Source organism: Lissotriton vulgaris, chromosome 9, assembly GCF_964263255.1.
Source record: "Lissotriton vulgaris chromosome 9, aLisVul1.2, whole genome shotgun sequence".
Lineage (NCBI taxonomy): Eukaryota > Metazoa > Chordata > Amphibia > Caudata > Salamandridae > Lissotriton > Lissotriton vulgaris.
This window is the reverse complement of record NC_141697.1, coordinates 339,957,893-339,981,302: the sequence shown is the minus strand read 5'-3', so window position 1 is coordinate 339,981,302 and position 23,410 is coordinate 339,957,893. Positions and strand designations below refer to the sequence as shown.

The following is a 23,410-nucleotide window of genomic DNA, read 5'->3' as shown; positions in this document are numbered from 1 at the left end:
GCTGCGTTCCAGGGTGAATGCTCACTCCACAAGAAAGATGGCGACATCTATGGCATTGTTTGCAGGAGTGTCTCTACCTGACATCTGCAGAGCGCCAACGTGGAAGAGTGTGCATTCATTTACCAAGCACTACTGTCTGGCCACTGTGTGGAAAGAGGACACAGCAGTGGGACACGCTGTTCTGAGACGTCTGTTCCAATAAGGTATTCTTTGCTCTGTGTTTATATTATGTACAGTATATATTTTAAGTCTATTATTGTTATAGATGGTTTAATAAGTCTTTCTTTGAAGAACTTACCATGTACGCTATGAATGATGTTCGGTTTTATTCTTATTTGCTCTGCGTATATTCAAATTATGTTTAAAAGGTATCTACGCAGCAGAACCATACTTCTGAGTTCTACCTTGTAAACGCTCCAGGTTTTGGGTACTACTTGCTACTCTGATACAAGCATTTGAATCTATGAAAGATGTAATACTGGAGAAGGAATTAGTTACTTACCTGTACACTATAGTTCTCCAGTATTATCTTTCATAGATTCACATGCGCCCGCCCACCTCCCTGTTTCTCAGGTAGAACCTGTTATCTCGGTATTTATCCATGCCTTGCATTTGGGGCTGGAAATCTGAGGCAGGAAGGTTCTGCTGGGGAGTGTGAGGTCAGGGCAGTAATGCTGATTGGCTGGCTTTTGGACCAAACAATGAGGAGGTCTGGTTAACAAATAATACAGTCCCTATGGGCTTTTCTATGCAGTTTTTTCTTCTCTATGATACTGCTTTGGTCATTCTGTTACCGTGAGACTTCCACCATGACGACGGGGAAGATACAAGCATGTGAATCTATGAAAGATAATACTGGAGAACTATAGTGTACAGGTAAGTAACTAATTCCTTCTTATTTATTTGAGTGTGCTGTCCAATTATTACTAATTGTCGTTATACTCCTGCTGGTAACTGGAAAAAGGGATTCATTTATTGACGAGCTCAGCCTAAATGAAAAACTTTCAATAAGCAGCCTCATTTGAAAGCCATTTAATTGTTAATTATGCAAATCCGTATCAATATGGCTTGGGAAGCAATTCGAACACGAGTGGCCTACATAGCTAGTAGTCGGTACAAAAGAACAATTTCAGATTGGACTGGCAAATAAAGAATGATTGATGGCCTGCAACTGCGTAAATGGAAGGCAGGCCAGTACTTTCCAAGACCATCACCTTTTTCCAATACATATTAACGATGTAGGGATAGCGCATTTAATACATTTCTGTTATGACGAAGTAGAGCAGTAGTTGCTGATTATGACCGCGCACACTCAACACAGTCAAAAGTCAAAGTGCCTCATCAGCCTTTCTGTGACATGTACTCCGGCAGCACGCATGCGAGGCAGCAGCTTGGAATTCTGGTCATGTCTACAACACAAGACATTGCTGTTTTGATATAGATACAAGCACACATGAACAGGTCAGACGAGCATTGCTCACAGATTTGACAGCTTTAGCCTCACATCCACCTCACAGGCAACATATGATAATGCTGCTTGTTAATTTATATGCAGCTTGTGGCTCGATCATCGTTTCATGATGTGAAATGAACAAGGCACCTTTATCAATAATCTTTGCATCATGTTTTCACTTACAACACAGCCTTACTGGAGAGTTCCAGAGCTCATAAAACATAGCTGACCGTCATATGCATTAATGTATTAGGTACAAAAGATCTTCACACCATCCTTCCATTCATTGTGTTCATTAATTAAAACATGCATTCACTTGTCCACTACAGCCAACAAAAGTCCCAAGTATACTCTCAGACTAAAATATAATGGTTGCACTATTTTATTTATAGGAGTTCTTTTTTATCTCAAAATTTAAAATTCCGGATGAAATCCTGAAAAGTATATGCAATTTATTAAATCTTTTACACAATTTATCCATTCCACTGTGCGTGGTCACAATGTACAAAAAAAGTATAAAACACATTAATAAAAAACACGAAACATGATCATAAAACAAATTATAAAATGTAACACCCCACTAGGAAAACAGTTATAATAGTCTGATTAAACATCAGTCTGATCCAATAGCCCTAAATACTTTAAATGGAACCCTTTGTACAGGAGTATCCCTTGTATCCTAGAGTCCCTTCGATTTTTTGGATTCCTTATTTTAACACTGGCATCGAAGCGTTTCGGTGGTTGAGACCAATAGATATGGGACCACCTTCTTCAGGACAACATTTCATATGGGGTCACTTCTTTCATTGGACAGAGTTATATCTATACACATGGAAAGGAAAAAAAGATCAGCTATATGTTCAACTAAACATTTACCCCGCCATCCACATTGGACTATCTTAGGTCATATTGAATCCTGGGTACAAGTTTAAGAGAAAAGAAAGACACATTTCCACTATCTGTATTCAATAACATAGGCCCACTAAAGTACATCTTATAACTGCCATTAAATATCAACATGTGAGTAAAAAAGCTAGACAAAATGCTTTACATTTTAATGTGAAATATAGTGGGAATTCAGACGATTTTACCAGTCATTATAAACTAACAAGGGTAATCAGAGAGGGGAGGAGGAATACATGTCCATTTATTTCCCCAGGTAGTATCAAGGTTAATCAAGTGAAAAAATGGACACTTGTGACAATTCTAGACCATTGGTTAGAAAAACTATGGTATCCTCAAAAGACCCAATGTATACAGGTGTTGCGGTATATATCGTTCATCCGCCCCTACATTGTGGTTTATCGGCAGTTATCATTGGATACCATAGAAAGTGTGGGTGCCTGCCTCATCCAGAGGCTCCTCTGGTCTAGGTTGCAGTGTCCAGAGATGAAAATAGTAGTGCAAAGAAAAATCAAAAAACTGTTAAAAATAAGGTCAACACCAATAAGGATTTTAATGGAATGGTGGAGAACTTATAATAAAAACAAGTGGGTACTTGTCCTAGATCGAGTTAAGGGATCTAGAAGTGCAAATTTACAAGAATGTCGACATGTTTCAGCCCCCTTCGGCTCAACGGAGTCTATGGGGCTTTCGTCAGGACATAAGGACAGACAAACATGGATAATCTACTCACACTTTTTTTGTGGAGTTCAATGGAAGTAGTGAGGGTCAACTTTAGCCACTCAAATCTTAATAACCTGAAAAAGACAATACACACAAACATGTTGTGCAGGGGTGATATACATTCTCACAATATTGCTGGAATGAAGGTAGGCACAGTAGTAAGCATTGGTCTCAACTACCACATTAATGCATATTAGCAAAAAAGTTACACGTTAATTCTAAACAGTGGAGCATCCCCTGGTAGGGTAGAGGAGAGAGGGGGGGAGGCAAAGGTGAGTAAGAAGGCTGCAAGATTTTGATTACAGCATCATGTGTAAAATAAGCAATATATTGTGTGAAATGTTCATTCTAAAGGACCCCGGGGGGTACCGGTCATTCGTACTGAGTCTCGGTAAATGAACTCTGTAATAGCTGTGAAACAATCCCAATGTCTATTGATGGCGGACGAATGAATCAAGATAAATGGAGATTCATAAAAAAGGTTTTACGCTTGTGGAGGGAAACGCGGAGTAACTGACCCCAACGCGTTAATTTGAAGTAGCGCACTCACATTCACAGTCAAGTTTTGGACTTACCCCCTAATGTAGAGTCTTAAGTTGTCATCGGGGAGGCCCAGAGCTGTGGGGAAGAGGTAAAAGAGGTCAGAATCACCTTACCTCACGGGAAGAGCAAACTTCCCTGAGTGACTCGTTCCGCCATTACCCGCGTGTATGGGATCCTGCGCCGCTTGTGCTGACTCTGCCCCCGGATGTCGAGCTGATGTCCGGGGGAGTGTTTTTGACGGGGATTGTTTTGAAAAGCCCAACTTTATTTAGGTGTGACACGGAGACCTGAACACTAGGATACTCAATAGTAAAAACACACGTTATGCCAGTTAGTAAGCAGTATTAGGTTGAAGCAAAACGGTAAGAGTATTATGTTGGTTCCGGTTTGTTTAGCTGCGAGAGCTCCCAGATATAATAGGGTTCGGGACAAAAACCTCATTGTCAAAAGTATACATTCAAACTGGTGTAATTATGTATGTGAGTAGTGATTTGGCAATTATTTGAATACTTATCACGGGATGCGATGGGTATCAAACTTAGTTGAAATACAGTAGCCTCATTGTATCTGAATGGTGATAATCAGTGTACATTCAATGGACCGCAAACTGGTGCCAGGGGACGTTGTCGTTCATGCCTGTGATATTAGTTTTCAAACGGTCCACCCACCTTTGTTCTTTTTCATGCAAAATTCTTTCAGCGTTGGGGGTTCTTTCCGTCAGCATTTCGATGACAGTCCATCTGATGTCATCACAAGAATGTCCCTTCTCTAGAAAATGGGCACACAATTTGGTTGTAGTTTTTTTCAAGCGAATATTGCTACGATGTTCCCCCTATTCTGATCTTTACTTTGCGACACGTCATACCTATGTATAGTTTTTTGCATGGACAGTTGACCATGTAGATGACACAGGAAGAATTACAGTTCGTGTGTTGCTTTTGGGTCCAGTTTAGAGTCTCTGACAGTTGTAACTGTTTCGAATGGGTGGTAAATTGGCAGGCTGTACAATTTCCACAGGGGTAGTGACCACTGACCGGGGACATGGAAATGTTTCTGATGGTTTCTTGATTATGTATTTGTCGTGGCCGTGTATGAACCAATGTATCTCGCAGATTTTTTGTTCTTCTATTGGCAAAACGTGGTTTTGGCCAATTAAATTTTCCAGTATTGAGGATTTTCCAATTCTTATTTACCAGTTTTTGGACCTCATAGGTGGATGGGCAGAACGTAGTTACACAGGTCATAAGGTCCGGTATGGGGTCTTTAGGATAGTTTTGTAGGAGGCATTCCCTGGGTTGGTGGTTCGCACGTTTCATGCATTTCTGGATGGTACTTTGCGTGTAGTCTCTTTGTTTTAATTTGGTGCACAGATCCTTCGCTTGGGCTTTGTAGTCATCTGTATTGGTACAGTTCCGTTTTAAACGTAAAAATTGACTATAAGGTAAATTGTCCCTCAGTGGTTTAGGATGGTGACTCTTATAAGATAGTAGACTGTTTTTCGCAGTTGGTTTGGTGAAAGTTTTAGTTTTCAATTGATTGTCTTCTGCAAAGATAGTAAGATCAAGGAAGTCAATGGACGTGTTGTTGGCCATGTGTGTAAATTTGAGCCAAGGGTCCCTTTCATTTAACCACCTCAAAAAAAGGTCCAGGTCAAGTTTGATGTCCCAAATGAGGAGGATGTCGTCAATATATCTCTTCCAGTATAGGATACTGGAAGAGTACGGGTTTGTCTCGTTTTGTACAAATTTGTGTTCAAAGTTGCTGACGTACAATCCTGCCACCGAAGGGGCGAAGGCACTGCCCATCGATGTTCCATGCTTTTGTAAAAACAACATTCCGTTGTATTCAAATTTTTTTTCTTTGAGTGCTAGTTGACAACACTGTAAAATAAAGTGTCTAGGAGTATGGTATTCCCAGTCTTCACTGTAGAGGACATCTTCCAGCATTTGCAGGGTGTCGTCTTGAGGCAGGCTGGTGTACAGTGACTCCACGTCAAGACCTACCAGAAGCATGGTGTTTTGGTCAAAAGGTATATCTTTGATTTGTACTAGCATGTCACGTGTATATTTAAGATAGGTTGGTATCTTCTGTACTAATGGTTTGAGGAACTCATCTGCGAATTTGGACAGGGGTTCGAGCAATGATCCTATGCCAGCCACAATGGGGCGTCCTGGTGGAGGTGATTTATTTTTATGGGTTTTGGGTAAGGAATAAAAGAAATAAAAGAAAGGAATTTTGGGTTCCTTCGTGCACAGATAATCAGCTTCCCTCCCTGTTATCCACCTGTTGGTTTCAGCTTCATGGACCATTATGTTGATAGTGTTCTGAAGTCTTTCTGTGGGATCCTCATCGATTTGCTTGTAGTACTTTGTGTCTGATAGGAGGGAGAGGCATTGTAAGTTGTAGCCCTCTTTACTGAGGATCACGATCCCTCCCCCCTTGTCCGCTGGTTTAAAGACAATATCCGCATTTGATTCAAGAGTTTTTAAAGCCTGTCGTTCTTTATTACTCAAGTTGTGAAAATGTTGTTTCTTTTTGGTTGTCATTTCATCTAGACCCTTTAATAATGCCTGTTCAAAAGTGTGGATTTCTGATGGTATACTGCCTGCTGGAGGGTTAAAGGTAGATTTCTTTCTGAGATTGGTGTCTCCTTCAGATGGCGGAGAAGGTTTGTCTGCAAAAAATGCCTTAAGTTTCAAGGTGCGACAAAATTCAGCTAATTCACACTTTAGCTTGAAATTGTCTATTGGTGGTGTGGGGACAAATCCAAGCCCTTTTTCCAGGACATTCTTTTGATCTTCTGTTAAGTCAATGTTGGCAATGTTGATTATTAGCGAGTGTTTGTTTTGCTCGTGCTCGGTTGGGCAGACGACATGCTTCTCGTTTGGACATTCCTCTGCTGATCTTGCCAGACTATGGTTTTCTTTCTTCCTCTGAATTGGTTTTGGCCCCTGCCTAAAAAAGGCGGCTGTTGTTGTTGTTGTCCTTGTTGTCCTGGGTGTTGTTCATTGCCCAGTTGAGGCATTTGTTGCATCCCATAATTGTATGGTGTCATCCATCCCCCGTAAGGTGGCATGTAGGCTTGAAAATGAGGCATGTTCATGTTTGGGTAGAAGGGTCTTTGCCATCGGTTTCCCCTCCTAAATCTTTGAGATCGATTATTGAACCCACCTCTTCTTGGCGTGTGTTCCTCAGAGCTGCTCACCGAGTTGTTTGAAGAGGCTCTCCCTAAGGATTCATTATCCGAGCTTTGATCGTTGGAGTTGTAGTCCTCTTTAGTATAGGGATGCATTTTTTCTTGACTGAACTTCTTCAGATCTTTGCTCAGTTTCAGTAATTTGCTCTGCATAATGAATTCTTGGGTCTCTTCCATTTCTTTGGTGAGTTCATCTAATTTCTTTTTGTAGGTTAGTGGATTTATTCCTTTTTTTAATTCATTTTCAAGAGTTTGGATTTCCACTAATAATGCTTCTGAGAGTCTTTTCGCTGTCTTGATGATCAGCACCAGATAATCAAGGGTACATTTCCAGGAGATGGAAGACCAGTCCTTACGAAAGGCCAGGTCGTGTAGGAAGATGCGTGGGGCATTGCTGACCCAAAGGCCTCTTGGAGCTGTTTTTTGTCGGAGGTATTCGGTCATAATAATGCCGTGAATCGCAGTCCGTATTTGTTCTCTCTTTTTTTCGGAGAGTGTGTCCCAGTTGTCTGTTTGTTCCAGTGCTTCAGTGAGATCTTTATTCTGAAGAAGGGATTGACCTGCTAGGATTTCTTCTATGTCACTCTCGCCAAAGCTCAATCCAACGTTACCCTCCATGGTTATACTCCAAAGTGAAGAGAGAGAGAAACAATGTGGTATACACTGTTGTGAGAAAGTTCCCGCAGCTGTCCGCTGCTTAATACAAGGGTAATCAGAGAGGGGAGGAGGAATACATGTCCATTTATTTCCCCAGGTAGTATCAAGGTTAATCAAGTGAAAAAATGGACACTTGTGACAATTCTAGACCATTGGTTAGAAAAACTATGGTATCCTCAAAAGACCCAATGTATACAGGTGTTGCGGTATATATCGTTCATCCGCCCCTACATTGTGGTTTATCGGCAGTTATCATTGGATACCATAGAAAGTGTGGGTGCCTGCCTCATCCAGAGGCTCCTCTGGTCTAGGTTGCAGTGTCCAGAGATGAAAATAGTAGTGCAAAGAAAAATCAAAAAACTGTTAAAAATAAGGTCAACACCAATAAGGATTTTAATGGAGTTTTTAAAGCCTGTCGTTCTTTATTACTCAAGTTGTGAAAATGTTGTTTCTTTTTGGTTGTCATTTCATCTATACCCTTTAATAATGCCTGTTCAAAAGTGTGGATTTCTGATGGTATACTGCCTGCTGGAGGGTTAAAGGTAGATTTCTTTCTCAGATTGGTGTCTCCTTCAGATGGCGGAGAAGGTTTGTCTGCAAAAAATGCAGCCTTCTTACTCACCTTTGCCTCCCCCCTCTCTCCTCTACCCTACCAGGGGATGCTCCACTGTTTAGAATTAACGTGTAACTTTTTTGCTAATATGCATTAATGTGGTAGTTGAGACCAATGCTTACTACTGTGCCTACCTTCATTCCAGCAATATTGTGAGAATGTATATCACCCCTGCACAACATGTTTGTGTGTATTGTCTTTTTCAGGTTATTAAGATTTGAGTGGCTAAAGTTGACCCTCACTACTTCCATTGAACTCCACAAAAAAAGTGTGAGTAGATTATCCATGTTTGTCTGTCCTTATGTCCTGACGAAAGCCCCATAGACTCCGTTGAGCCGAAGGGGGCTGAAACATGTCGACATTCTTGTAAATTTGCACTTCTAGATCCCTTAACTCGATCTAGGACAAGTACCCACTTGTTTTTATTATAAGTTCTCCACCATTCCATTAAAATCCTTATTGGTGTTGACCTTATTTTTAACAGTTTTTTGATTTTTCTTTGCACTACTATTTTCATCTCTGGACACTGCAACCTAGACCAGAGGAGCCTCTGGATGAGGCAGGCACCCACACTTTCTATGGTATCCAATGATAACTGCCGATAAACCACAATGTAGGGGCGGATGAACGATATATACCGCAACACCTGTATACATTGGGTCTTTTGAGGATACCATAGTTTTTCTAACCAATGGTCTAGAATTGTCACAAGTGTCCATTTTTTCACTTGATTAACCTTGATTATAAACTAACAGTCATGCACCTTCCATCCACTCATGATATGATCTTTAATCTCTTTTACTGACCTAAAAAAGACCTAGCAGTTGCACTGTAGGCGAAGATCCTGATATGGTCTTCTTGATTGATGCTCTAAGATTAGAGTTCCATTTCTAGTGCAGGAGGGAAACATTTTATATATATGTAGCCAATTCTATACCTCCTTTTACTTCATTCTCTCAGTATGTACTTATAGTTTATCTACCTTTCCATTAACCAATGAGGTTTATATTCTTCCTTTGCTTTTCCTTCTCAAAGCAAAGGAAGAATATAAACCTCATATATACATATATATCAAATTTTCCCTCCTGCACTAGAAATTGAACTCTAGTATTAGAGCATCAAACAAGAAGACCACATCAGGATCTTCGCCTTCAGTGTAACTGCTTGGTCTTTTTTAGGTCCGTAAAAGAGATTAAAGATCATATCATGAGTGGAGGGAAGGTGCATGACTGTTGGTTTATAAGGACTGGTAAAATCGTCTGAATTCCCACTATACTTCACATTAAAATGTAATGCATTTTGTCTAGCTTTTTTACTCGCATGTTGATATTTAATGGCAGCTATAAGATGTACTGTAGTGGGCCTATGTTATTGAATGCAGATAGTGGAAATGTGTCTTTCTTTTCTCTTAAACAAGTACCCAGGATTCAATATGACCTAAGATAGTCCAAAGTGAATGGCGGGGAAAAGAGGGGGCACATGATCTATGCTGAAGTGTTTAGTTGAACGTATATATCTGTTTAAGCCATAGGAGAATTTATTTCATTTCTGATAGTCGCATGTGAAAACGTAACTCCACTAATCAAGTGGCAAAACTACTGTTTCAGTAAGAGACAGTTTTCTTTATTGCTTATTTATGAGAATCTTTTTGTTTTGCATATCTGACAAACGCAGTTTAAGGTGACGACTGAGAAGGGTAAATAAAAGTGCAGACTCAGTTAAAGACTGAAAGACTCCCTGTTTGAAAATGTGGCCAGTGTACAATTGAAGCACTAGAATAATTCAATGTAGAAAACCATATGCCGAAACTTGATCGTGTAAATTTATTGTTTTGCAGATGCAGAAAACGAAATAAAGAGACTTAACTGTTTGACTCAGGTAAAAATAGCAAACGTCACTATGATGCTTCCACAAAAAATATCCTAAACGTGTATTTTCAACAAAATAAAAAAGTTATGTAGATCGCATTTTAGTGTTTGTGATTACTGTGTGGATTGGAGTGAAGTTTAAAGAGTAGTTAACCCTGTGCGTTTCAGTGCAAGCCGATAATATCGTTTTATGGGTACTTCCTGATTGTCAATGATACGGAAAATAGCTTCAAACACAGAACTTAACCCAGGAACTGCTGAGGCCCCAGTAACTGCTGAGGCTTTTCTACCCTCAGTGCTGAACCCTTTTTTCAATATTTATGGTAGTTTGCGCTGATGCATTTGTAACTTTTTTCCACATAAAATTTCCACGCCAAATTTGTATGCTTTTTGTTAACATCCTGGGGATTCTAAAGGTTCCCATATGTGGTGGATTTCCTTCGGATGGGAGGGGAATGCTCTACAAGAAAACATATGTTTTTTGTTCTTTCTTAAAATGGCATCAGCTAAAGGTTTGCTATACTAGCAACTCCATCTTCCCAACTTTCGGGAACAAGCAAAACTGTATCAAAAAATTATTTAACTATAACTTTTGAATGTTTTTTAAGAGGTAGCCAATTGGTCCTAATTCATGTGGCTTCATTCTACTTTCTGTTGTAAGTGAAGTAGTGTGGCTCACTGGTTAGAGGCGGCAGACCCGAGAGCAGAGGACGGCCCGGGACCAGGGTTCGATTCCCGGCGCGGCAGGTTTCTGGACCAGGGTCAGCGGACTCGATAATTCTCTCGCCTCGGTGCCCACTCTGATCAGCGATCACACTCGGCAACTCTGGGCATTAGCTTGCCTCATCTTCACTAACGGCCCCACCAGACCGCCGGGGATGCCTGGTCTCACCCTGGAGATACCCATTAAGGGACTATCTCTCAGGGAAACCAGGAAGGGTTTTGCAGCGGTCGAAGCGCCTTGGGACCCTCCGGGTAAGTAGTGCGCTATATAAATGCCTATACATACATACATTTACATTTACATTCTGTTTGTGGTGGAAACAGGTCAGAAACCCAATGGGTATCCTGAACAACTACATTTCTGAAATGATGTCCAAATTCTGAATTGAGCAAGGGATCATTTGTGTAGATTCTTGAACGTTTTCTCAAGAAACTAAACGTTCAATAAAAAAAATGAAAATAAGCAGAGCAAAATAGCAATTGATGACGACATTTCTATCTGTTATTTTTCTGTCTCAAAAGCAGATCTACAAAATCAATATACCGTTATTTCTTGTCAGACCCTTCTGGTCACAAGGATGTATAGGTTTGTAGGCTTCCCAAAAAGACACAAATCCCAGAGCCAAAAACGAACTGAACTGCATGTTATAATTATTTTTCATTGTGTGCCTATTATGCTGCAATTCATACTGTAAAATCCAGAGAATGGAAAAAAGTATGAAGGAAACCTATTTCTTTCTGAAATGTGCACAAGATATTGAGTTTACGAACAGTGGTTATTTGTATTCCTCTGAATTTGGGGTTACTGATACTATCATGTGATTGAGTTGACATTTTTTTAAATGTGCTCTTTTTTGCCCACTGGTTGGAAGAAAGAAATGCAATTATCTTCTATTCTTTATTCCCATGCGTCTCCCAGTAAAAATAGTACTCCACATGTGTGGCTAGGCCTAGCGCTCACAACACAAAACAACCCAAACACAGCTTGGAGACATTATATTCACCCTTCAATATCAGCACTTTTCTCAATGTTTGTAGCTGAGATTTTGGGCACTAGTTCACACGCTACCCAGAGAAATCTTCTCTCTTAAGTTTGTATAAACTAGAGTGTCCAGGGTGTTCTTGCTTGTGTGGATCGCTCTACCTTTTCTTACCCACAATGCCATTGAAACTTTGCCAACAAACACACATTCCCTTAATTTCTGTGATTGAAGGTTTGGGGATCCACACATTTTCTTTCACCCAGTGTTCCCTTACTTGTCCAGATAAAAATGGTACCCCAATGGTGTGGGTGGGCCATGAGCCTGCAACAGGAAATGCCCTAAATCGCAACATGAACAGATCACATTTTCTCTCTCAAAACCAACTCTTTATTTCAAAGTGAATAGCTGTGGATCGTGGGCCAGGCTTACCTCTACCCAGGGAATTCTTTCAAACTCGGACATTTCTGAAAACTAGACACATACGGGAGTCCAGGATCCTGTAACTCATGTGGCTTCCTTGATATATTCTTACCCTAGAAGTCTTTGCAGACCTCAATCCTTGGCTAAAAACGTTTGTTTATCCTCCCATTTCTGTGAGCAGAAGTTCCAGAAGCTATGGACATTCACAACGTTTCTACAACTCAGTGTTCCCACACTTGTACTTATATAGACGCTACCCTACTTATGTGGGTAAACACCTCTTATCTGAATCCCGTGGTGGCAAAATGTCTGTCCTACCAGGAGGTGTGAGGTAGCACAGGCCCATGCCCTTGGCAGGGGCATTCCCCACCCAAAACATAATTAGAAACAAAATTCTGTGGTGTCTAGTGGCCTTTCTGCCACCGGGGGACGGAGGGGGCAGTCTTCTTGCCCCCCCCAAGAGGAGCAGAATGACTGGCATGCCTGTGGTAGTGGGGAATGACAAACCCATGCCCAAGGGGGCCACCCCATTCCCAAACTAAGAACACACCTTTTATGGATAAATACCTGTATCCCCCCCTGGGACAGAAAGTCTGTCCAGCCTAGGTTGGGGGAAGCACAGGTGCATTCTCTTGGGGTAACTGCTCCCCGTCCAAAACACCAGTAAAAGGAATATTCCTGGGTGCCTAGAAGGCTGCCGGGCTCCCCAGAGGGCAGTTTGGGGGTAAACACCCTATATCTGCTGCAGAGGCAGAAAGACGGATCAGGGAAGGAGGATTTCCTAGAAGTTCCTTATTTATTTATTTATTTATTTTGAAAGTTTTATATAGCGCAAACAAGATCTTTGCAGATATCAGAGCGCTTTACAAGGACAAGGGGGTGATAGAATAATAGTATGTAATAGTTAAGGTAGTTAGGTACAAGGTGCATAGTTACATAGGTAGGTCAAAATACAAGAGGTAGGTCAAAGTTGAGGTAGTGTAGGTACAAGGTGCATAGTCAAACAAGTGCGCCAATAATATAAAAGTACAAAAAGAAGGAGCATATACTTGTTTAAGCGTGCTTAAAATGCTTTTGGAGATAGCATAAAGGTAGGCATAGTTGAGGTAGGTGAGTACAGGGTGCATAGTCCCACAGGTGCATCAGTAATACAAGAGTAGGAATAGTTGAGGTGGTGTAGGTACAGTATGCAAAGTCAGACAGGTGCGTCAATAATATAAAAATATACAAAGAGGGAATGTATACAATCAAATAAGTCGATAATACAAGTAATACAAATAGACCAAGGGGTCAGGCAGGTAATACAGAGCGGAGTCTTGAGAAATACAGAATAATAGAACATGTGTATTTAGCCATGAGGATCGCTTTTACTTCTTTCTTAAAAAGTTTGTTGGAGGAGATGAGCCTGGTTTCATGAGGGAGTGAGTTCCAGATCCTGGGCGCCATTCCTGAGAAGGAGCGTTAATAGGTTTTTTCCTTCCGAAATCTTCGAGGCTTCAGCAGAAGATTGTTTGTGCTTCTAGTAGTTCTAGAGCCACCAGAAATTGTCAGCTTTTGAGTGAGGTAGGCGGGTGAGTTCATGTGTACAGCCTTGTGTGTCATGCAGGCGATTTTCAGATGTATTCTGGCTTCAAAAGGTAGCCAGTTCAGGGATTTAAAGTCAGGGGAAATATGCGAGTGTTTTTTTGAGCCAGTGATGAGTCTCGCTGCAGCGTTAAGGGACGCTCTTGGGGGGGCCGTTGTAGTTAGGGGGAGCCCGCAGAGGGCGGTGCTACCGTATTCTATGTGCGGGATGACTATAGATTGTACTGCAGTTTGGAAGTCTTTGGCTGGAAGGAAGGGTTGAAGTTTTCTCAAGGTATTGATTTGGAAGTTCGCTCCTTTGGTTGCTTTGCTGATGTGCTGCTGCATGTTGAGATTGGTGTCAAGTGTTATGCCTAAAGATTTTGCTGAGTCTACGATGGTAGGTTGTACATTTAGAGCAGTTAGGTGCTTAAGCCATGTTTGAGCGGTAGAGATTTTTGCGGGAGGTGAGATCAGGAGGAACTCAGTATATGTACCCTTGTATATGGTACCATTTATACCCAGGGCTGGTAAATTGTAATGCTGTGAGTGGACTGAGGCATTCATCGTGTACTCCAGTGTAGTGGAACTGTAAAGCTGGCTATTCCATAGGTAAGGGTTGAGATACAATATTACGTTTAATAAATATTCTCACCGCCTAGAAAATAGCTACAAAATATATTTTTGGTCTTATGGAAATATTTCTTACAAGCATTGAAATCAGATTTTTCATAAATATTTTGGAACTTTGACTTTTAGAAAGTCACCTTTGCCCTGCCTGAAGTCCGTGCCAGCCAGTAATCAACATTGCAGTGGGTGCGAATGAGGTGCGAACTTGGCCCAAGGACAGGGAAAAGGCTTTGGGTGTGGGGAGGTATTTTGTTCCCTTGACAGGAAGGAACAAAACAGGCTAGGTCCAAGGACTTGATAAACTTCAAAGAGGCCTGCCCTCTTACAAGCAGATGTAGCTAACACTCCGACCTACATCATTCTTTTTACCCTCTAGCCAGACTGGTCTCCATTACAATGGGCCCTTGTTGACATCACAGTGTTAGCTCCTGCTCAGCAGGACCTGTGGAAGGTCAGAAGACTGCACCTGCTGTCTGAAATCCAAGAGGCTAGAAGACTGGATCTGCCCTCACTCTTCTACCCAAAACAAACAAGTGGAATCCAAGGCTCTTAAGGCTAACCTGACCTTCTGTTAAAGTTACAGGGACCAAACAAGCTACAGGAGGCAGCTGGACCCTTTTATGGGCCACTGCCTGCAGCCCGGTTAGTCTCTAAGTGCCTCCCCTTAGGTCTGGGGAGGGGACTTAGAAGTGTACTCTTGTGATGGATTGTGACATAAAGGGCTAAAACCAGCGGCAAGTCACTACACACGCACACACACCCACACTCACACACACACACACACACACTTACACTCACACACACACACACTTACACTCCCAGGTCAGACACACTGCCAGCCGGAGGCCAACCACACACACTGCCAGCCTCACACACAGACTCACACCACCAGCCAGATGCCATTTCAGATACAACAATCGCACCATCAGGAAGCTGGTGGAATGCATAGGCTGGCATTTCAGGGGTGGTGTGTGTGTGCATGTAGTGACTTGCTGCAGGTCACAACACACACGCTGGCAGCCAAATTCCAGCTGAGACACACCACCAGCTAGACACACCACTACCCAGACACACCACTACCCAAATGCTAATCAGACGTCACCATGAAGCTCCACGCCACTTTAGTTTCAAAAACGCTCCCACAATGAACAGATTACACACACACACACAGCTCAGAAAGGAAAAAAATAAAACATCCAACTGAAAATAGCAATGCTTTTCTCAAATACAAAGCGCCAACCAATTTGAAAATAATGAAATACCAACTAACTGCATACATAACAGGTGTAACTAAGCAATTGAAACTACTGCCAACCAGGTATCTAAACAGAAAATATAGAGCAATACAGACCATATTTAGTTTCCTTTTACCTTCCTGTTTGCTCCCAATACTTGATTTGGGTATGGTACAATTTAATACATGTGGACACACATAGGCAAGGATTAGAAGGACACTCGGGGCAGCACATACAACTCTCCTTTCATACTCTTCTTGGGACACAGACTCTACATCTCCAACAAGGAAAGTCTTTCTTGGGTCTTATACAAGATGTATGACTTTTGAGCAGCAATGTAAGCCTTCAGCCTCTGATCTTCTCTATCTACACCTCCCATGTGCTTCTTATAGTCTAAAATGTACACAGGTTTACACATTTCTGCTATGTGAACCCACACAGTTACGGGTGAAGTGCTTTCATCATGAATAGTTGTGGACGTCTCTTCTATCTGAAACTTTCAAAGCAAGAAGTTCATTACTATGCAAGGCACTGGTCTCTCCCCTTTGAAGTTTTTTGCACAGAAGCTCTTTTGGGTAACCTTTACGGTTAGAGCGGATTGTACCACATGCTACAGTGTCCACTTTGAACAGTTCCTTAAATAATTGCACATGTAGAATTTGCCCACACATATATATATATATATATATAGTGACCTTTATAAAGAAAATCCCCTGACAAGTTCCCACACAACGTTTTTCACTGATTCCAAATGTGGATGGGTAACCAGTGGGGTAAATTGAAGAATCCCTACCAATGTACATCTTGAAATCATGCACATATTCAGTGGCACTTTCACACTTTCACACAACATGCACTTCTTAATACCATCACATATTCAGTGGCACTTTCACACAACATGCACTTCTTAATACCATAACATACTCTCTTGCTGGGAATGTATTACCTAAAAACCAAACAAACTTTGAACAGGAACAGAGACTCATCCACAGATATATCTTTCCCTGAACATACTAAGAAACGATCTACTAAATGGTCAAGAACAGGCTGAATCTTGAAGACACTGCCACAATCAGGATGATTTTGTGCCATCAAGGGACTAGTAGACCAATATAAAGACAGTGATGGCTTTCCTAGCAATCACACCAACAGAGTTAACCCCCAGAACTAATCAATCTTTTGGAGAATTATGAGAGTTCACTCGTTAGCTGTAGAGTGGGTCTTAAGTTTGGCACTGTTGTCACCTCAAAAACTGTTCTACATTAAAATTAGTCTACTCAACAATATCATCCAAAAATACATCATCGATAAACTTTTGATAAATGTTAATAGGCAAAAGGTTCTCCATATTGACTCTACATCCTTCAACACCACTAAAGGCAGGCAGAAAAGTCTGCACCATATTAGGCACAACCCAGGGTTCATCAATTCCAATGGGAAGCCTGCCAGCTCTGTCTGCAATCCATCTGGCTCTTGCTGCAATCCTGACTTATCATTGTCCTCCTCTAAAAGTGGCACTTCATCAACACTAATAGTGGAGTCGTCATGAGATGATTCCTCTCAGACAGAAAATTCAATGCCAGAATCTTCAACTTCATCCTCTACCTCAGATGCAGTCTCAGAGCCATGTTCAGAGGCAGATTCAAAAAGCAAACCAACAAATTGCTGGGCAGTCAGCCTATGGGTAGCCATAATGCTTACAAATGAAACACAACAATAAACAACTCTAAGCCAAATTCGAACTCAACAAACTGTGGCTGTATCAAACAGTAAATATAACTATTGACCAATAATTTTCTAGAAAAAACTATCCTTACAAACCACACAATGATCGTTATGCTCCAAAAAATACCTCTCACTTGCCTCAGACAGCTAGACTGAAGATCACCTGCACCTATTCTGCACACAGCAAGCACCAACACTATCACACTAGAAAGGGAAAACAAAAGAAAATTACACACAAGACAATACAGTGCACATCTTGCATAAATTTGACACACAATAATACAGAAGCTAAATATGCTGCAATTATTAAGCCATTAAAAAACACATTCATGAAGGGTAATGATACTCATTTGAAGTAAATAGTACAAAAAAAGTTCCTTACCCAACACATACAACTACACAAACTGCAGATCTATCAATGCTGAAACTGCAAGTAAGAGTCTCCCCCAAGGAAATCAAAAGTTTTGAACTACAATAAAAAGAAAAAACATTAAGTCAGCAAATGGAAATGATGACAAAAAATAAAACAGTTAATTTCATAACACACAATGACGTATGACCTTGGGCGCAGATCTGCATCACAGCCTTCCAATCTGCCCCAAGGAGGGACAAACCAAAGGCAAAAAATTGCTGTATGGTGACCCTTATTCCAGCCGCCAGCCATACGGTAGCCAAACGCTAGTTTACACACACCACCAGCCAAATTGTAGCCAAACAGCAAGGCACACACCAGTCCACACATACCACCAGCCAAATGCCGCTTCACCACACAATCCATTAATCAATCAGTAGATTTGTAGACTGCTGTTGGTCACAAGAGGGCATCCAGCTACTGGCCGGGTCCAGATGATTAGCCGAATAGCCAGGTCTTCAGGGACTTTCAGAACTATGTAAGAAATTGGGAGGTCCTTAGATGAAAGGGTAGCTTGTTCCATGTCTTCACTTCTAGGTAAGAGAAGGAGCAACCTCTGCATCTGCTACATCGGATGCGGGCGGTGAGGGTTAGAAAAGTGATGCAGAGTGGAGGTGTCTGATGTTCTGATTGAAGTTCAGGTGGTCTGCAGTTTTGTAGGGCCTTGTATGAATGGGTCAGGAGCTTGAACTTGCATAGTTGCTGTACAGGTAACCAGTGGAGTTCCCTGAGGTGATGGGTAATGTGGGTTCATCTAGGGAGATCCAGGACGAGTCTGGCTGCGGCATTCTGTTTGATCTGTAGTGATTGGAGTGTTATCGCAGTCTAGTCGGCATGAAATGAGGGCCTGGGTAATGGTGCATCTTGAGCTTTGGGGTAGCCATTTGAATATCTTTCTAAGCATGTGGAGGATGGTTAGCTTGTTGTCCAGAATGATGTCTAGTTTCCTAGCATGGTCATTGGGGTTAAGAGTGGGTCTGAGTTTGGGGGGCCACTAGGATTCGTCCAATGGGGAGCTTTTGTTTCCAAAAATCAGTACCTCTGTCTTGTTAAGCTTCAGACAGTTGTCCTTCATCCAGTTGGCAACATCTGTCAAGCAGTTGTGGAAGTTGGTCGTGTTTTGTTGCAGCTGAGGGGTTGGAGAATTCTTTGACAATGTTGAAGAGTTCTCTGCTGTTATAGGAGCTTGATTCGATCTGTGAAGCTTAGGCCTTTTTCTTCGATTCTCTCAACTCTCTGTGGTAGAGGCTGAGAGCTATCTTGAAGGCGTTCTTGTTGGTCATGTCCTTGCTGGTGCGTCAACTCTCGCCTGTTGTCCACTGATTTTCCGCCCTCCTGCGGGCCTATAAGCCTACAAAAACAATCTGATATGCTGAAAGCTGGGATTTAAAAACAAAAGGCGTGTTTTGGCAATACTGGAAAGTGCCCCTTGTTGGAGGGGTCACTTCCCCAGCATCTATAAATATAAATTCCCTGGTGTCTAGTGGTTATGACCACCACCCCGGAGGGCAGATCAGCCTAAAAAATGGGGCGGAAACAGAGGAAAATTGTGCCCTGGAAGTGGTGCGACCCTTGCTAAAGGGTTTGCTGCCCATACACATAAGTAAACAATTTCCTGGTGTCTAGTGGCTTTCCAACCCCCAGGGGACAGATCGGCCTAAAAAATGGCGGATCTGTCCCTAGGATTGGCAGAAAACAGCCAAAAGATGGCGCAATATAAAAAGTGAACAACCTTTTCCCAAGGGGCTGCTCCAACAACTAAAAAATAACTTCCCTGATGTCTAGTGGTGCATTCCTGCTGCACGATCTCAGTGCCACCCATGATCCCACAACAGGAATGCACTTTAGAGAGACACAGGCGGATTGGAAAAAATCTTTCCTCTCCCACGGTGTCTCTGTGCTCTCATGATCCCTCTCTGGAGCAAGGACTTACTTACCTTCGATGCGCTGGAAGCAAATGGCTTCCAGCACGTCCCCAGTGCCTGTGGATGATGTCGGCTCTCTGTGTGCGCGCCTGTGTGATGTCTGACGTCATCAGATCACTGTGTTTGGGGACAGTGGAAGCACTTCCACTGCTTTTCCTGGTGGGAGCAGGTGACAGTACGGGCCCACGGGGGGGGGGGGCAGCGTGTCCCCTGCAGGTGGGTTTTGCGAGGTGCTGGACTTGTCCTTAGTACCTGAGCACAGGCACTGGATGATTGATTGTAGGGTAGTTTTTGTTTATAAAAAAAAAACAGTACTTTCAAATGGGCATGTACTTTCATGAACAACTGTGTTTCTTTAAATTCTTATGGCGGGTGCCAGCACTTCTCTACATTGGGTCGATACTTCTTGGGAGCGTATCCGTTTTAAGTGCTGATAAAGAATACATGTCAGTAACATTCACATGTAATACTAGCTGTGAAATTCAACGCCATTCTTGGCACTGCATTTCTTACACTTTTTAAGTGAGACGGACCATCCTGGGAAGTATGAGCTGTCCTTGAAATAAAAATTAGGGTTACTCTCTCTTAACCGCCTTTCACCTAGTTTTCTGAGAGAGTTGAATGCACCCTTTGGATTATCTGAAGGGTAAATGTAGTTCTGCCCCCATTGTAGAATCACGTTTTAATCATCCAGAAAGCATGAATGGAACCAATGCCAGCGATTGAACAGCACCCGTTTTAAAGACGCACAGAAATTGAATGAAAACTCAGTCCCCCTTAGTAACATATTGATCTGGCAAGTGCACCTTCCCTTTATTTACATGTAAGATCCCCCACATTAGTCCTACGGTTGCCCCATCGGCAGAGTGCAGTGTATGTAAAAGGTAGGACATGTACTGAGGTGTGTGACATGTCCTGATAGTGAAATACAGTGTATTCACTATTGAAAGGCTATTTGTCCCATAGGATTGAATGGCAGTTTACTTATAACATCTTATAAATATAACATCCCATTGGGACAAGATGGAAAGTTGGAGTTTAGTATACCTGAACTCAGAATATAAAAATGCATCTTTTTTATTAAAGATGATTTTTATATTGTGCGTTTGAAAATACCACTTTTAGAAAGTGGGTGTTTTCTTGCTCAGTGTTGAAGAAATAACAAAGTCCCAATTCAGAGGACTAATAAAATCTGTCCTATTTTAGTGTTGGTACTGCGAGTTATCTCCTAAATAAACATGTCGACAAATCGACGGGAAAGGCAAAGGTACAATGGAGTGTGATTGATTATCAATATGTATCAGTTCCACACTATAATATCAGGGACAAACATAGGGTATGGCAAGTTCGATATAATTGTTTACAGTGCTTACAAGAAGACTATGACTTTAAATAAGACTTATCACAGTGTATGCTTGGTAACATTGTTTTTTAAAAAATTTTTATTCCACATAAACAAATTACAATTCACAATTCACAAAACCTATAAAAACATTTGTAATGTACATATCAATAAAAAATATTTTGCATAAATAAAAACGAAAAAGAATCACAAGGTCGACGCGGCGTTTCGGCTTTCTTTTGTACACCTTCCTCAGGACTGATTCTAAACAGTTAAAAACATCGAAAAACACAAGGTTACCAAACAATTTTGGCTAAGAGTTTATCTTCTGTACATGAACACATTTCATTTCATTTTCCCAGTTTGTCGCACTGATGTTTTTTTCTTTTATATGAAAACAGTGATCCTTATTTTTTTTTTAAAAACAATTAGATACTATCCCCATTTACTTTTGCATTTATTTTTATTTTAACAGTTTATATATACACATTGTTGAACATTTAGTTTGCCTCTCCCTTGGAACTGAATCCAATGCTTAAAGACCCATAGTACCACTACTAAAAAAAGCATGACGTGTCCTTTCGTCCATGCATATCTTATAGATCCAGATGGAATTATTGCCCATGTGGCGATTGTTAAATTGGTGAAGGTCCTTTGTAGTATGGGACGATCGACTGGGCACACGATGCTTACATCAATTTGTATAGTGTGCTGTCTCTAGGTGAAAACATAAAATATACCGATCATTTTTACTTATTGTCCAACCCCCTCTGTTTATACTAGGTGGGCGATGTTATTGTTACATACTTAATTTCAAAGGAATAATTTCAATTTCCTTTTGGTCTCGTTTTCTATTTATTTATATATCCATTGTTCATATCTGTTGATGTAAGAAACATAAGAAGGGAAAGGATTGTTTTAAATTACCGTTCCCCATGTTTACACACTCTTAATACTTTTGATATTTTAAGTCTTGTACCTGTGTGTAGTCCTGCCGGATTTTAGCTGCCAGAAGGAGACACCGTTTTTATGAAGATTATCGGTAAAATTCTCCCTGCAGGGTTACAATTGAATTTTCTATTTATTTGTTTTTAGAAACAGATTGAAATAAAAGCGGTCTAGTATTATGTCAAGATTACAATAAAATTTCACTCACCATAAGACCCGGGGGATCGGTCGTTATAGTTGGAGACCTCTTTTAATTAGGTCTGCGTCTCACAGAGGGACGATCAACACACTAGGGGTTCGCCTCACAGGGTTGTCGTGCACTGTGGAAGTATTGGTTACATAAGTTCATCTTATATTTCATCATGGCATACTTCCTATTTTTATCTGTGTGTTATTTCCTTAGCATTTTAACCGATTTGCATTCCGGGGCTAGGCTGAGAACTATCTGTAGAGTTGGGATGTGCATTATTATATGCATATATTTCCATTTACCATTTTATATTTAGGAATAGCTGCACTTGCCTCTCTCTTCTCTGGTAGTTTCTTAAAAATGTCCATACTGCTATTTGCACAGTTTATTCTGAGCTAATTGTTCCTAAAACAGGGGCGCTGAATATTCCTCGCATTATTCGTCATCCGCCCTTCCCTTTTACAGCTCTTGTTTATTTTAAGCCGATGTGCTAAACTTCAGTTACGGGCACAGTTCATTATGGACTAATTACTCATTAAGGCAGGGGCGCTAAATTCTACTTGCATTCCTCATCACTCGCCCTTCCCTTAACAGTTCTTCTTTGTTTTAGGCCGATTAGTTAGACTTAAGCTACGGGGTAATTGGTTAAATCAAGCCCCTGATTACCCTCTTTTCCTTACCTTCATAACTCTTTCCGGCCTCCCTGCTCCTGTCTTCTGGCAGCCTGTCCTCGTATCAATCATCCGGTATGCAAGAAAAATAATCTACTTCCGTATTGCCTGCTTATATGGTACACGTTGCGGGATAGGCCGCCTACCTCGCGCATCCTGATTGGTCATAGCCTTGTCTATTCATGTGCAGTTACTTTAGTTACTGCTGTCTCCCGCGGTCTTTTCCTATTGGGCAGGCCTGTTGCTCATAGCTAGCCCATTGGTTATTGAGTCAACGCGCTGCTATGGTGCTGATACAGCTACTTCTCGCGGTCTGCTCCTGTTGTGCAGAACTGTTGCTCATAGCTCACTATTGGTTATTGAGCCAGTGCGTTGCTATAACGATATTCCTTTGTTTTCGTGGGGGTTCTATCGGCGCTTAAGCTACTGTTTATCTTATTTCAGTTAAGCGTACCGAGTCTTTAGATGATTATTTTCTTCGGTATAATTGGCCCCTATGTTCCTATAATACTTGATTTCTAAGCTAATGACTCATGGATTCATCGCTACGTTTACAGTTACTATGGTTACTCTGCCCTCTCACGGTCTGCTCTTATTGGTCAGGTCTATCGTTCATAGTCGCACCCGTTGTGTTTCTATAGAGATAATATTCGTTCACATACGGGACACTATCGGCGCTTGAACCGA

General features: G+C 41.4%; 1 protein-coding gene across 1 annotated transcript in view; it reads left to right on the top strand.

Annotated features, from left to right (window-relative positions):
* The window catches only part of TRIP11 (thyroid hormone receptor interactor 11), a 485,462-nt gene that overhangs the window by 219,408 nt on the left and 242,644 nt on the right, over positions 1 to 23,410 (top strand). The window contains exon 8 of the mRNA XM_086937682.1: positions 9,926 to 9,966. Coding sequence (XP_086793808.1) covers positions 9,926 to 9,966 — 41 coding nt within the window. The remainder of the gene's footprint in view (positions 1 to 9,925; positions 9,967 to 23,410) is intronic.